The sequence below is a fragment of the Aythya ferina genome (assembly GCF_964211825.1).
Source record: "Aythya ferina genome assembly, chromosome: 2".
Lineage (NCBI taxonomy): Eukaryota > Metazoa > Chordata > Aves > Anseriformes > Anatidae > Aythya > Aythya ferina.
This window is the reverse complement of record NC_140297.1, coordinates 148,201,979-148,218,452: the sequence shown is the minus strand read 5'-3', so window position 1 is coordinate 148,218,452 and position 16,474 is coordinate 148,201,979. Positions and strand designations below refer to the sequence as shown.

At 43.5% G+C, this 16,474-nt stretch overlaps 1 protein-coding gene across 1 annotated transcript in view; it reads left to right on the top strand.

The window, feature by feature from the left end:
- The window catches only part of SNTB1 (syntrophin beta 1), a 115,342-nt gene extending 102,494 nt beyond the window's left edge, over positions 1-12,848 (top strand). Inside the window, exons 5-7 of the mRNA XM_084507428.1 lie at positions 6,090-6,286; positions 7,724-7,914; positions 9,215-12,848. Coding sequence (XP_084363554.1) covers positions 6,090-6,286; positions 7,724-7,914; positions 9,215-9,307 — 481 coding nt within the window. The 3' untranslated portion in view covers positions 9,308-12,848. The remainder of the gene's footprint in view (positions 1-6,089; positions 6,287-7,723; positions 7,915-9,214) is intronic.
- Positions 12,849-16,474: the final 3,626 nt, after the last annotated feature.

The window sequence follows — 16,474 nt, the reverse complement described above, 5'->3', positions numbered from 1 at the left end:
TTTGAGCTGCTGGAGACTCACCATTTGGATGATTTTTCTTGCACAAGAGGAAGAAACACTGGGAATTCCCAAGGAAGTGGTTCATGGTTACTTCCAGCACGTGGTGGTGCCTGCTGTGGGCTGTGTGGAGCATGAGGTTGTTCAGCTGGGCCTGTTCCTTTAGGAGTTCCCCGCCCTGTTTTATAGAGTGTCGGTTATCTGACCACATTCCTTCCGCCCCAAAACAAACTTTGCTGCCTTTCGTGGAAAACCCACAGCAGAAGGTGATGCGGCTCCTCCCCTCCGTTTCGGGGAGTCATCTGTCAGCGGACAGTGAATGTAATCTGCCATTGAAGTGACTGGAGATCCTGTGGTAAACACAGCTCAGGAATGCTGAGGTTGCCACATCCTGACATCCAGACCTTCCTGTTGGCTGCTGATAACGGCCTGAGCAAGTCCCTTAGCCTGTCTCAGGTGTGAGGCAATCACTAATCTCTACATTTTAACCGATTTAACAAAGTCGCTTTACTGTGGTGGATCACCCTCCTGGCAGGAGCAGGGGGTTGCTCACCTTCAGGAAATGAGGGCTGGAAGTCCATGGCCCCCCGCCCTCCACACACTCAGGGGGCTGCACAAAGCTCACGTTCCTTCAGCATTTCCCTTTAGTGAGTGCTGCCCATGAGGAGCCCATGCACACCTGTCCTACAGCTTCGTTGTAGGACAGGCCTGTTCCCCACTTTGTTGGGAAACACCTGTATCTTGCTCAGATGGCTTATTCTCCTCCTCAGCCCCAGTTTGGCTTAGGGTTGCCAGCCAGTGCACCCTTCCTACCCACAAATCTTCATGAACATTTGAACACCTCCAGGGATGGGGCATCCACAGCTTCTCTGGACAGCCTGTTCCAGTGCCTCACCATCCTCAGAGTAAATAATTTCTTCCTAATATCTTAGTTAAACCTACCCTCTTTTAGTTTGAAACCTCTACCCTTGTCCTATCCCTACACTCCTGACAGAGTCCCTCCCCACCCTTCCTTCAGGCCTCCTTTAGGTACTGGCAGGCTGCTGTGAGGTCTCCCCGGAGCCTTCCCTTCTCCAGTCTGAACAATCCCAACTCCCTCAGCCTGTCCTCATAGGAGAGGTGCTCCAGCCCCTTGATCATCTTTGTGGCCCTCCTCTGGACTTGATCCAACATTTCCACATCCTTCTTGTGCTGGGGCCACAGAGGTGAACGCAGTGCTCCAGGTGGGGTCTCACAAGAGCAGAGCAAAGGGGGAGAATCACCTCTCTCACCCTGCTGGTCACCTCCCTCGCCCTGCTAGCCACGCTTCTTTTGATGCATCCCAGGATACGGTTGACTTTCTAGCCTGCAAGCACACATTTCTGCCTCATGTTGATTTTCTCATCAACCAACACCCCCAGGCCCTTCTCCTCAGGGCTGCTCTCCGTCCATCCTCTGCCCAGCCTGTGTTAATGTTCGGGATTGCCCCGGCCCAGACGCAGCACCTGATAAATACATTTGAATTGTTGAATCCCCAAGGTTAACAGATTGCCTGAATTGACAAATTTCCTAAATCAGTACACCTACTGTTGTGTCTGTTTTCAACTAAAACCCTACAGGATTCTGATTTGATGTTCTGTCACACCGAGTAGTTACAGCAGCCAAATAAACACGGTCTCTGCTGTTGTTATCGACTGCTGTGTTCATGCTCAGCCAGTGATTACCCTCCTCATGACACATTTTTTTAATCCCTCTGCGCATTGATCAGTGCAATTGAGAACTTTTCACCTGGAAAGTTTGCAGACCACATGTTGTAATCTTGGCTGCTCCCATCTTTCAGATTTTTACGAGTCCTTGAGAAAACGTTTTTGCTTAGCTAATGCATACTTGTAAAGCTGCTGAAACTGGAAAACTTCAGTGCCAGATACTGCACAGAGTCATGCTTAATCTACCCAGGACATAATGAGCAGAGAAAATTGGGAAGTGGTAGAAGGATTACGATCTTCTGACAGAATTTTAAAAGCAGAATTTCAACACACCCTTTCTGTTTGTTGATAAGTTTGCCTTCAAACTATGGATGCTGTTAAGATCTAAAAATATTTTCTAGGCAGTCTTTCCCAGGTTTGTGTGGAACATAAGTGACAGCTCAAATAAACCTGAGATCAGGAGATTTAGGTTGTTCCTTTAAGTCTCTGCACTGGGAGGCACAGCAACTGGCTCATAGCCCTGACTCCAAGGACCTTTTTGTCTTTCAGTGTTTCCTTATGCCCGAAATAGGAATAACAGTGCCTCCCTATGGCATGGGAATGGGGCTTAAGCAATTTCATCTTAAATGCTTGCAATCAAGTTGCATTATCTATCAGACCAGATATGGGGAAAAAAAAAAAAAAACAAACAGCCACATGTTGCACCCTGATTAAGATCAGGGATCTCTAAGTAGCTTTGGGGCAAAGCTGCGTTTTGTGACCAGAAAGTATTAAAGCACTTTGATACATGATGCAGATACGAATTGCAAACGTTTGGTGATTGTAAGCACAGGGCTGCTTATCTAGATAAATCCTATTTTTTTTTCAAGCTCACTGCATTGTTACATCCACTTACTTCTGTTGTGTGGCTTTCTTAACATGCAGCAGAGCACCCCCAAGAAGAGCTTCTTGAAACCCTGCCAGCTGTCCTGCCACAGTGTGCTGCAAGGTAGTGGCAAGGGCTCCAGGTGGGAATTTGGGAAAGGAGTTTGGGCACTGATTAATCATCTTTGGGCACTGATTAACTGTCTGTGCAAGTGGGCAGAGGGGCAGGTGGCTACTACAAGGGTGCCTGAGCACCTCGGGGAAGGAGCATGAAGCAGTGTGCAAGCTGTGCAAGGTCTCTGCTTGGTGTCCTGGGTGGCTGTGTCTCCCTTTAAGGCAGATCTTGGATGAAGGAGGGCCTGCACGTAGGTTTCCAAAGAGTACGGCTGCTCCAGAGCAGGTTTCAAATGTTAAGTCAAGGGTTAAGAAGTGGTTTCAACGTAAGAAAGGTCAGATTGTAGTGGCCTTCTGCTGGGCAGAGCTGCATGACTCTTGATGCACTTGTATCACGGCCTCCTCTGAGATAAATCTCAAGTGAGCAGCTGAACACCTGCTTTGAATGTCAGTGCTGGTTTTCACTGAAGAGACCATTAGATTTTGCTGCGTTGCGGTGTTTGAAACTTTTCAGAGCACTGCAATGAGAAGCAGCTCCTGGAGAGCCTCACCTGGCACCCGCACGTCACACTGTACCCCACGCATCTCGCTGTCGCACACCTGCAGAGAACAATGCCCTAAGGGTCCCCAGAGCACAGACACCCAAGGGAGAAATTAGAGATGAGCAGGGGCTTCCTGGCTCCCTGGAGCACGTGAAAAGTCACATTTCCCTACACACAGCACAGACCAACCTCTCCTGCCCTCTTGCGGCTCTGGGCAGAGCTCTCGGGGATACCTCTGGCAGGGTGCAACCTCCTCTGCCTTCTTCAGAGCCCCCTGTGAAGTTTGCAAGATTAAATTTTTGCCTTTTGAGGTGTTTTTGGGTTCTTCGGGATAAAGTATTTTTTCTGTAAATTAAACTAGTCTGAATTTACCAAAGCTTGGAAATCCTTGGTCTTGTATCCGAATATATCAGTGCTGATACATACATGCTGTCAGATGTTCCCCTGCCTATTTGTCTAGTTTGTGTTTAGCTGCACGATCTTCCAAAGCATGACCTGCAGTTGTATGATCAAAAAGGATTTTTAAATGGTGAGACTGAATTTTTGATACTGGGGGGATAACGTGAATGAGAAGGCAGGAAAGTAAAAGGCTCATGTTGGATGCATTCAACACACTTTAATTTGTAAATTGCATCTCCATTTTACTCATATGATGAAAAGCCTAAAAAGCCAGTACAGTGGATGATGCATGAAGACCTGGGTGTCTTTTGCATGTGTGTTTTTGGTGTTCTTTTTTGAAAGGGAATAAAACCTTTCAACCATCTGTCACATAGTTGGTATCATAAGTATTAGAGCATAATTTTTAGTGCAGCTCTTGAACACTATATAAAGGAGCTTTACCTTTAATATCAAACTTGGTGTGATTTTTCAGACTGCTTTCCCTCCAGCAGCAGAAGGCAGAGGTAGAGCAACTGCCCTGCCTGCACCCAGACAACTGGCCGTTCAGCTCCTGCTCTCCTGCCTTAATAACCAAGATGCAGCCCCACCACAGGTTTGCACCTCATCACACCACAGCCCATGAACTGAAGTTGTGGGGCTACTTGTTTGCCACTTATTACTAGTCCCTTACTACAAAATCTGCCCGGAGTGCTCTTAGGAGTGCTGGTGTATCAAAGTGAAGCAAGAAGTTTCCACGGCCCTTCTGGAGGCCAAAAAGCAGGCAGGGAGGTGGTGGTGCTGTTATGGGAGAGGTTATCCTGCCCAGATATAGGGGCAGGTCCTCTCAGGCCCTCTGCACCTGGTTTCCCAGCCCTTCTGGTGATGCAAGATCAAGGAGGATGCTCAAAATTCACAGAAAGCTACCAGAAACTTGAGCATGAGCAAACCCAGCAAACCTTACAGCAGGCTATGAAAGAGGGGTACGTCTGTTCAGCACAAAGCATATCCCAGCATGAACCACCAGGGAATTGGGGAAAATCAGATTCCTTATGGCTAGTGTTTCAGTAACTGTAAAGATGATGTTCTTTTTTTTTTTTTCCCTTTCCTTTTTGCCTTCTTTTTTTTTCCTATTAAAACATCTACTTCTGTGATGTCAGCTAACCTTCCAGGTGTTAAACAATAATTTGAGGGCAAACTAGTATTCTGTAGATCATATGTAAAGTCTAAGGCTTCATACTTTAGCGTGTGTTCTTACTACCATGTTATGTATTTATTTCATAGTTTTGTACAAAGTATATTGTTTGCCTACAGAAAGACAGACAGGAGACACAAGACAGAAATCAGATTTTCAGAAGAATTTGCCTGGTTTCACTTCGTGATTCCCTTTGAGGGTTAGTGCCCAGACCTCACAGTGCGACAAGCTCCTCTGTTTTATTCCTCCCAGCTGAATTGATGCCATGACCCTGGGTGATGCTGTGTTCACTGTCCCACGCTTCTGCAGGAGAAAAAAAGAGAGGATGGTCTTTAATAGGAATGAAATATTGTAAAGTGTTGATTTTTCTCTCAGAAAAAATCCTGCAATTAATGTTGGCCGACATGAACAAACCTTTCCTACTCTCAGGAGAACAACTGCTCATGCCAGGCAAAGAAATTTTAATTGCAGCAAAATGCGAGAGCATTTCAGGATTACAAATAGCTGCAGCATTTTGCATTTTACAGGTACCTTATGGGAAAAGTATACACAAGACAGCACTTGGCATCTCCGTATTTTACAGAACTTCAGACTTTATGGGAATTGGTACTTTATCCAGCAGCATTTATTATAGAGTTTGTCTGCAGATGTTTGAGCTTTATGGCAAATGCAGCTTGACAGTGAAAGCTGGATTCAGCTGCGTTGTCTGAGCGAGCATTTCCATCTGTCGACCAAACCCCAACAGCACACAGCAGTGAATGAGTTCCCTCAGCCTTCTCAGCCTCAGGGGTGTTTTGTACAATTTGTTGTACTGCCATGGACCTTCACTTCCTGAGTGTCACTGTCCGTCACTTTAGGCTTAGATACGGAGGAGATGCAAGTTTTTATGCCCCCAACCTTGTGCATTTAGGAATGTGCAAAGCAGAGTTTTATTCGGGTAGGGATTTTGGTGCAGTGCTCAGCCGTGGTGGTCCTGTGGCCTCCGTGGAAGCAGTTCAGGGTTCTCCTGTCTGGTGGGAAGACACAGCCACAGTGCTAAAGGGAACAGCACTGTGTGCTGCCCTGCTTGGTGGCATGTCCCATTATGTCATGGCATCGAGTTGCCTGTCATGGCATCAGGATGCGACAGCCCCAAGGGTGCTTGTGCTGCTGCTTGTTCTTCCCCTTGTACAGATAAAGGGGGACCTTAATTCACAGTGGACATTATGACCAGCACTAAATGTCCTTCAACAGTCATACAGAAAACCAGCATTCAGCTACCAGCCTCCAGCTTTGTCTGTGCTGTCACCACTAATGTATATTCAAATCCAATTCCAGGTTGGTCCATTCTGGCCCAGGAAAAGGCTCGCCGCAGTCTGGGATGGATTTGTCTTTTGCAACCCGCACCGGTACAAGGCAAGGGATCGAAACCCATCTGTTCAGGACGGAGACGAGCAGAGACCTCTCACTGTGGACACGGAGCATAGTGCAGGGCTGTCATAATTCTGCAGAGCTCATCACAGAAATCACAACATGTGAGTAGATGCAGCGTTGCTTCTTCACCCTTTTTACTCTGTTTTACAGCCTGATGGCTGTCAGTTCAAGCCCTTTCTGCTACAGTTGATTCATTTTTAAAAAATAAACACATACTTAGGGGTCTGTGTGTTTAAAACATAATCTCTTTGCTTTCCTAACCAGCCCTAGCTGGCATGGTACCCATGGCCAGTACGATAAAAGGACACAGTCACTGCCATTCTGACTTCTCATCCTGTTTTCCTGACACTGTTCAGACACAAGTCTGTCGTCAACCATGGTGGGCTGCGTGTCACAGAGAAGTAAATGTCAGAGGTTTGTCCAGAAGGCCACAAAGAGTGAATGAGGGACCAGAAGTCACTTGCAGTGTGCTTGAAACACCCAGCTGTGTTGCTCTTGACATGCATCTCCCTAAAAGGTTCTTAGGAATTTTATCTTGAACAGGAACCAGAACTGGACCAGTGTAAATTCATTATTTGAGCCCCCTCTCCATCATTGCCTCCTCCTTGGAATGGGAGAAAGAGGCAGCTGGTGCTGTGCTTTGTGCAGCAGGCAGGCAGTGAGGGCTGTCAGGCTGTGAATGGGAGTCCCTCAGAGGAGATCAGGTAACACACAGCCCATTTCTGTTCCCTCGGCTCAGGTGTGTGACAATCCCAGCCTGCTCAGCTCTGCTGGAGGAAAGGTGCTGCGGCAGGTGCATGGAATACCTCAGCTTTCTGGGAAACTGTTAAAAAGCCTTGGTCATCAAAGAATTTCACAGGAAGATGAAGGGAGAGAGAATTTGGGATGCAGACACTTAAAACTCTGGTTTTTAATTTGGATCGTGATATGTTTCAGAGCAGAGGGAAAGATGCAGACTTTCTGCTGCAGCTGCTGTTAGATACAATTATCTGGGCCCTTTTTCAATTACTGTGACACTAATGAGGACTCCAGAGCATCTTCATCTTTGTCAAAATTCTTCAGGGATACCCTTTACAGCTTCTAATTTTGCCACGCATTGTGCGACACGTTTATTGATTTGGGCTCTGTCACACATCAGAACAGGAGCTGTGACTTTGTTGAGGTTTGGAAGGAGGAAATGCCAGCCTGGGTCAGCCTAAACTTCGTTAGATTGCTTTAGTGGCAGCACATAGATGTACACTACAGGAAGAGGAATGCAGCGAGTGAGCAGAAGGACTGACATCAGTGCTGTTACCACCAAGCAGGAGCTTAGTCCCTGTATATAGACCCTAACTAACAAATGGTGCTCGGGCCTTGCACAGCAGAATGACTTGGGTTGGTTTTCCAAGCCTGCAGGTTTACCATTAGAGCACGATTAACCAGTTGTAGGAAAGGTTGGTTTCCACAAGGCGTTGCTGAGATCGACTGTAAAATCTGCAGCCAAATGGAGGTCGTTGCTTTTAAGAACGTTACAGTCTGCATTTTGTTTCCGTGTTTAGCTTGCACATATAAAAGCCAGGAGTGCCGTTTGACCATCCATTATGAACATGGATTCTCTCTTACAACCGAACCACAAGACGGTGCCTTCTCTAAGACAATTGCACAATACCCCTACGAAAAACTGAAAATGTCCTCCGATGATGGGATAAGGATGCTCTATTTAGACTTCGGAGGAAAAGATGGAGAAATTGTAAGTACTGTGTTTAGCAGAGGGATACATTTCCATCTCTGTGGTGGTCCTTATGGCTGTGGGAGTGAAAAAGTGCTGATAGCAGCTGGCCAGTGTGGTTCCAGTACCAGGATATAGATGCCATGCTTTCCAATGCAGCATGATGATCTGGCTTTAGGAATAAATAAGAGGTAAAAAAGGTAAAAGCATGCAAGGAGAGATGAAAGATTTCTTATGTTTAAGAAAAACTCTCTGTGTAGCCAGATGTTAGAATGTTTGTAGGTTTTCTTTTCAATTTTAAAATGACTGTAGGTAGAAGAACTTACGAATGAGACATTACTAATAATCCCAATGTGCACATATCTACTTTATCTGGTGTGACAACAGTTCTAGACACTTTTGAACACCTACTTGCTGAAAAAATTGAGAACTACAGATGTAGAGCAAACTGTCTGCTTAAGCCTTAAAGTTAGCTGTCACAAGGCCTAAAAATAATGTGCATGTTCCTACAAAAAGTGTAGGTACCATAAATTATGCAAACATGATCTCTCCTGTCAAGCTTTTCAGCAGTTCCTGAGTATATTGTGTGCTTAGTTCTTGATACCACCTTTGATAACATGCTCTGTGAAGCCTTTATTGTCAGGCTGTAAACGTACTTCAGAAAGGAATTTGTTACCAGCTCTCAATAAAATTTGTTACAAGCTCTCAATAAAGTTGATGTGTGACTGGTGGAAAGACCAGTCTGTTTTGTTCTGGTGTGAACTTAGTGCTCAACCTGCTGTCCACACGGATAGAGCTGTCGTGCTGTCATGCTTAGCAAGCACCTGGTGAGGTGATCTGAGCTGTTACCATGGGAAAAAAAAAAGTTCAGTTTCACTGCCAGTTGCATGAAGAGAGAAGCAACCGTGCAACTCGAGGGGCAGTGTTTTGGCTTCAGCAGTGACCGAGAGCAGGTACATATGGAAAAGTGCAAGGACAAGGTATCAGACACAGCAGTCAAACCACGGAAGGGTTGAAAATCCTGGAAAAGGGCTTGCAGCCTCCGAGTCCATTTTACGCTGCACTCCCAGGCAGACATAAGCCCAGGGGCACAAGGATCTCATCTGCTTTCAAGATGCTTCTTACTCACTTTTAGTGACCTAAATATTTGCAGCTGCATGCAAAGAAATAACAATGTGTTGTAATACAGGGTGGTTATTAATAGAAGCCTGTTGAAAATACCAGCCAGCAGTTAATCTAGTAAACACTGCATAAACGACTGCTTATTTGAGCTGTAATCTAATCTAATTATGCTCAACTTGATTTCTTCCTGTAATTTCAGCAACTGGACCTTCATTCCTGTCCAAAACCAGTGGTGTTCATCATCCATTCCTTCCTGTCGGCTAAGATCACAAGACTTGGTTTGGTGGCATAAACGGGGTACACACATCTGGTTCTTCAAAGACGAGCGGAGCAACCCTGCTAAGCAGAAGTACACCCAACATTAGCGACCTGCAACGGATAACAGCCTGCACCAGACTGGGGTTCGGCACCACGCCTCGGTCATTTCTGGCAGCCTTTCAAGGCCAGGTTTTGATTTTGATCAGCTGAAGAGGTGGCATGACAAGGAAAACGATGGATTTCATTGTAAATAGTGGGATTTTGAGATCCCGTCTCAGACAGTGACCGAGTGTAGTACCATGCGTGTAATTGTTCAGACTCATAAGTTGTGCCTATTTCAATGTACTTGTTTATATAGAATCAGTAAAGGGCTAAGCAGAAAGGATTGGGCGTTGGTTATGATGCAAGCTCAAGGTTGTTTGAGTACAAGTTCTATAAAAGATGGTCCCACCGCCTACAAATCAAGTGGTTTTTCTGTTCTAACCCATGCACCACTGACCAATTTCTCATGGGGAGCCACCAGACCGTGCTGCTCGAATACCCAGCAGAGCCAGCAGCTACACATCTTTGAGTGGGGTGCTCTGAGGCCATACAGAGCTGCAAGGAATACCAGCTGCAAGGTCCGGGCTGAGGGCCACTTTCAGATTAAATGGTAGGGCCACCTCCTGTGCAGTCCTCACAATGGATGCAGTGCAGCACTAGCTGGGGGGTGCACTGGGTGCTGGCTGGCACCGAGGCATAGGCAGGAACCTCCTGTTACTGAACACACAGGATGTGTTTTCATAGTGACTTTCAAAGCGGTTCAAATGACCTTGAGCTTCACGTAGAAGAGAGCTGGATCCATTTTGAAAGGTGACCTAAGCTTCTGTCAGCATGCTGCCATCTCAGCGTTCTCCAACTGAAAGGCTGAGCCGTGCCAAGAGCTTCCTGTCCTCCTACCCCAAATGTATTAACCCCTCAGCTCTACTGAGTCTGGTTGTATGGGCTTCATTTTGCAAATCTGGGCAAGGAGGAAGACTTCTTTTTTATTTTCTTGATTTGATCAAGAGCAGCTCCTCACCTCTGAGGAAATGCACAGGGGGCAGGAACATGTCAGAAAAGCCTTAATAAGGAACTGTCCCTGTGAGAGTGACTTGGAGCTCAGACTTCCTTCCTGCTGCTAAATCAGCTACATTAAGAGCTAGTGAAGAAAGAATTTGTCATCTTTAGCCTAAGTTAATATTCAGTGCATTGGGGTGCAAGTCCAGAATTTATTCCTTGCTGGTAAAACTTGCCTCTGTACACATATTTTATGGTTTCTTGTTCTGCATCACATCTTACTGCTCTAAGTCAAAACATTCACAGGTCAGCTCAAGCCTTGTTCACAGCGAAGTTGAGGGCAGAAGGGTGGGCAAGGTGCTCTTCATTGTGGGATGATACAACTTGCAGCTGGAGCTACTGAATTGGCATAACATGGTTGGGTGGGAATAGAAAGAAACAGAACAGGGGTTGCATTTATATTGCTCTTAAATTTTAAATAGAACTGCTTTAGGTAGGGTTGTTTGCTTTTAGAGTTTTGCCCTAAATTCCCACTTTGAAGGACAGGAACTGTATAGGAAATGATAAATGAGAAGTTTGTAGAAATTCACTTTTCATACCACAACATTTGTTTTATTCTTCAGAAAGCCAGTACGTTTCAATGTAACATCACTTGACTAGCAAAGAAGAAAATTAAAAACAGTTTGGTCCTATGTTGCTTTTAAACTAAGTCTTGAGAGTTAAGAGTAAGTCATGCAGTTTTTTTCAGTGTAGGAATTAGGTTGTGGTGGTTTCCATAGGTATCCTAATCATCAAAACTAATTTAAAAATTAAGATAGGCTGAATGTGAAAATACAGAAAACAATTATTTTAGCCCATTAGCTAAGCTGACATTTGGGACACCTGCCCCACTGCCAGCGCCTCTCTCCAGTGAGAAGTCTGGAAGGTGATCTGTCTGTGAACGTTGTTTTTACTGTCATGGTACTTGCACTTACAACTTAATTCCTTGTGTAAGATCACAAGTTAGGAGCTATGTTACGTAACTTGCCGATAATTTCCAAATGTACATTTCTTGCTTTGCTCCCACTGCCACTCACGTGTCTTTCTGTAGCAGTTACTTAGGTCTCCTTTGGCTTGGAAGCTTCTAGGACGTAATGTCTTCCGAGAGGCTGAGAGCAGTCGGTACGCTGGGGGACTAGGGCTCCGAACATGATCTCAGATCACATTGTCAAGTAAAACGTGTGACGTTTTTAAAAAGTGATCGAGGACGCTGTGTGCAAGGTGTTTTATTGCTGTTCCAAAGTGTAACTTAAAAGTTTGGACCCAGGCTCCTGTAAAAGTTCCCGAGGTTAAAGTGAGAACTTGCATATTGTGGGGTAGGTTAAATACATATGTAACTGTACTGCACTATTTCCTTATCCTTTTAACACTTACAGATCACTGGAATGTTATACTTAACCTGTATGTGCATTGTAAATAGTACAAATTCCTATATTAGTACCAACGAGTAAATTACACAACATGTAATCTAAGGTGCTCAGTACTATATGAAGTATAAGTGAATAACTAAACAGTTTGCAAAGAAAGTTCATATTATATATATTTATAGAAAAAAATAATGATAATTACAGATGCTATTTCTTCATTTTCAGATTTTGGACTGATTCATATTTGGATGGGATAGACAAATGAAATATGGACCTACTCCACATTTATAAGAGTATAGTGAATATTTATATTTTAGAGGAAAAGAATATATTTAATAAAGTCATTTATTGGATTTTTGTGAGGTGAGCTTACTTTGTACCCAAACGAGGTGTTTAGCAGACTGTCCTTTGGTTTGGGGCTGGGGAACGCATGTTCTAAACCTCAGTCATTCTGTAGGAGTTCAGTTACTTGAAAGAGCCACCCATCATATCGACAGAATGACTTTTAAAAATAATAATAATAAAGTATTAATGTACTGTCAATGGCACGTTGGTGCTTTCTAGTAAATAAACATTATTTCTATGACAGTCTGAAAGCATATTAAATAGCATATTTTTTTGCTGCTGGCGTTTACTGAGAGGCCAAAGGGGTGTTCTGGGCAAGGCTGTTCAGACTCACCTGCTGAAGTTACGATGCTTTCTCTGTTGCTTATACTTAACTTGGCAGTTCCAGCAGTTATAAAAAACTTCTGCTCAAGCATCCGAGTCCAAGGAGTGGGGCCAACATGTGCCTTGGTTAGTTTTAGTTGTTATGAACAGTTAAGGAAAACAAGAACATTTGCTTTCCCTCTATAATTCTTAACCTAGTGGCCCAAATAGCTACCTGTGGGGTTGTAAGGTCTGCTCTGTCAGTGTTACCGAGGTGTGGCAGACCAGCCTCGTGGAAATCCTAAAACGGGATAGTTGTAGAGTTTCACTCTTCACAAGATACCAGTTGTAGATTGGACATGCGGATCAGGTCTGTATAGAAGCTTCACCGTTAGAAAGACTTGGATACATATCGGAACGTATATGTTACTGAAAAAATGTGATATAAGGTGTTTGTTAAAAAATAATAAAAAAAAAATAAAATAAATCTGATCTGCCTGTGTTCGGGGAAGCATATTGGTGGTTCCTAAGAGTCCTGCTTTTTAAGTAGAACTAGCGTTTCTCTTAAGGTACTTAATAAATCAGAACACAACTCCTTAGGCACTCCCAAGTAAATCACTACCATGAATGTCACTAAAGGCTGTCTTTGCCCCATAAACAAGCATTTCCCCTTTTTGTGAAAGGTAAGTGCTCCTTCTTCCCCCAGGCCCTGGGAGCACACTCCATCCCAGCCTTCACATCCTGAAGCGCAGCTGATTTCAAGTACAGCTTGATCAAATTTCCATCCACCAGGAGACTTCTCAGTGTCCCCTTGGCCACATTTAGAAGTTAACTGGCACTGCTTTGATTTCATGCCAAGCCTCCAGATTTTTAGGGTATTCAGAGCTTTGTAAGTTCATCTTTTTCGTAGAAGTCAAAGAGGCAGGTTTCTAACTGGCTGTTACTGGGACTATTCTATCAGAAGAAAACAAAAAAACAATCTACAAAGTAATTGGAAATTGTATCTAAAATGGACACTTTGAATTCAGTGGCCTTATGATTTATAACAGGAGAGGTTAATAACAAACTAGCAAAATTTCAAGAAACAAATCAACTTGCTTGGTAGGAGGGAACCTCTAGATTAACCAAGGCAAAGTTTAATTTAAAACCACAAGGGGAAAAACAACCTTTCATGAATATATCAGCTCCATTGTCCATGTAGGATTCAGTTTGTTTCCTTCATTAAAATTTTTGTACTTGTGTAAATATTCAGTGGCATTACAAAATGACTCCTTAGGAAGAACTGGTGAGTTTGTTAATTAGGAAAAGGATTTTAACCAATTTAAGTGATATTCATAATGCAATTGCTGTAATACAGTAAGTACTCACCTCACCAGGTAATCATGACCGTATTAGCATTGTCTTACCCCAGGCTTGTGTAAGCACAGGGGTAGACCCCAATGTACGCTGATGAACGTGACACATCCTGAGGTGCAAAAACATGAAAGCAAGCACCCAAAGCTTCTACAGTAAACATGCACAGGGCAGACTAGAGTGGGATTCATCGCCCAGAAACAAAACATTTGAAGTTCAGAGGCACAGAGTGACATTACGTCCTGCATCACAAAGGTTACTGTGTGTTAGCTGGGCTGTGGGAGCCCTTAACTGTGGGGTTTTAAAACTATGGCAGGTGCAAAATGTTTTGGTTTAATGCTGTTACTGTAGGCCAGGTCAAATTATTTTGCATGCTTTTTGCTAGGTTAAGAGGATGCACGGGGAGAGTTATCACAGCTCAGATGGGGCACAGTAAGTTATTAAGCCATGATTACAAACTAGCTGTCATTTACCATAAAAAGCAAACAAACAAAAAACCACAATACAACAACATCATAATAATGAAGTGCAAATGAGATGCGGGCAGCACTGTATTAGCTCAGTATTGGGAATCATGCAAACAAATGATACATCAAACTGCTTATGTTTCCCTGACTGCTTTCCTGCTGATTATTTCAGGCCAGCCTTTGAGTCTACAGAATTAATTAAAACACTAACCATTGGCTTCTACTTACTCATGAAGCGAGATGGTATTTAAATCCAGGGCTCACTATGTACAGCACAGAAAGGTAAGGGAAGAATGAGGTGTGTTCCTGTTTTATTTTTTTAAGAAAAGCACTTTTATATAAAAGCCATTCTACAGATACATACAGATAGTTTTTCATCACAAAAGCCAGTTAAAGATTATGAATTACTTCCATGAAAGGCATTTTCTCTGCTCATGGCAGTAAGCCACATATTTTATGAAACGTAGTTTTTATACTTTTGCTTGTCAACTTATGTGTGAACAGAAAATTTATTAACCATATTTTTTTTCAATCTGCTGTAGCAGATTACAACTATACAAAACAAAAAAATCATACAGAAAATGCAAATTTCAGTAGCTTGCATAAATATCTACACAATAGTATCAGCACTCAGGCTGAATGTATGACTAGAACTTAAGACTTCTCTCTTGGGAAGTAAAGACTTCAATACTGGATGTTAAGAAAGCGACATCTTATTCCTAAGTTTCTTGTTGTATGGGCAAAGTATTTTATATTTAACACAAGAAGTGTCTGTGTTCATGTATTTTAAAAAGTGACTGTAAGAATGCGTACACAATTACATAGAAAAACAGCTTGTCTTAAATGCAGAGAGAAGGGAACCATGAACATCAGTTAATACAGTGGAGCAATTTTGTGCATACACTCATTATTGATATGAGTAAAAACCTTTTAAGTTATTGACCTGGATACTATGGATGTGTTGCAAGCACTCTCCAAAGCAGTTGTGCCTGGCCAGAGCCAAGATGATGAGGGGAGGCCTCATGGCAGCCTGCAGCTCCCTCACGAGGGGAGTGGAGGGGCAGGTGCTGAGCTCTGCTCTCTGGGGACAGCGACAGGACCCGAGGGAACGGCATGGAGCTGGGACAGGGGAGGGTCAGGCTGGGGGTTAGGGAAAGGTTCTGCACCCAGAGGTGGTCGGGCACTGGGACAGGCTCCCCAGGGCAGTGGTCACAGCACCGAGCCTGCTGGAGTTCAAGTATTTGGACAATGGTAGTCCTATGTGGAGCCAGGAGCTGGATTCAACGATCCCTGTGGATCCCTTCCAACTTGGGATATTCTATCATTCTATGATTGTACTCCAACTTACGGTCACAGTAAAGCAGAGAGTACAGTTCAAACAAGTACACACCCATATATATGTATAAAAGTTCATGTAGAGTTCAGGAGAACAATGCACATTGGAACAAAGGAAGAGAAGAGTAGAATGCAAGATCCTGTTAGACATGCACACGTGCATACACACCCCAAAGCAAACAACAAACACAGCTCCTTAGAGCTTGGCTGTACACAAAATAGAATTTAGCAAAGAATAAAATCACAAAATTATAAAGACTCCTCAGAGAACAGGTAGATATTATAGTATTAACTCTAATCTACACATGGTTTAGTTCAATCATATTTTCTTGTAATAATAAATTTTACATATATTAGTATTGCTTAATCCATTTTCCTTCTAGAAGAATATAGCAAACAGTAACACTGCATCTCTGTCAAGTGAAATCATGTTAGACTATATGAGAAATAGGAAATCCTTGCACTGAAAGCTATAAAATGTTTGAGTTGAGGAGATCCTACCAAAACAACACAATACTAAACGGAATAATTACCAGTACAAACCTGATACGTGCCCAAAACTTAAGCAAGCTGGGGCTGATTGAGTAGCTTCCTGAGTTTGCAACTCAGATAGAAATTCTTGTATTACATTTCATCAGTTTGCCCACTGTTTCACAGCTCTCTCAATCATCACTACTACTAGCATCTTGATTTTCTCTTCCCCCTCCATGAAAAAAACCCTCAGACCTCTGTTGTGAATTGTTTCTAAGGATTGCTAGGAAGATTACACAGAAATCCAGGCTGTAGCTCTCCCCTTAAAATATCCTTTCATGGGACCTTTCATTAGCTTTGAAAAGATGGTGATTTTCTTCTATTACAGAACTGAGAGATAATTGTGACTCAAATTCTAATTATATTTTGTTTCCAGGCGCAGAATAGGAACTGTTGTCAGCTACAATATAAAAATGTCAAAGG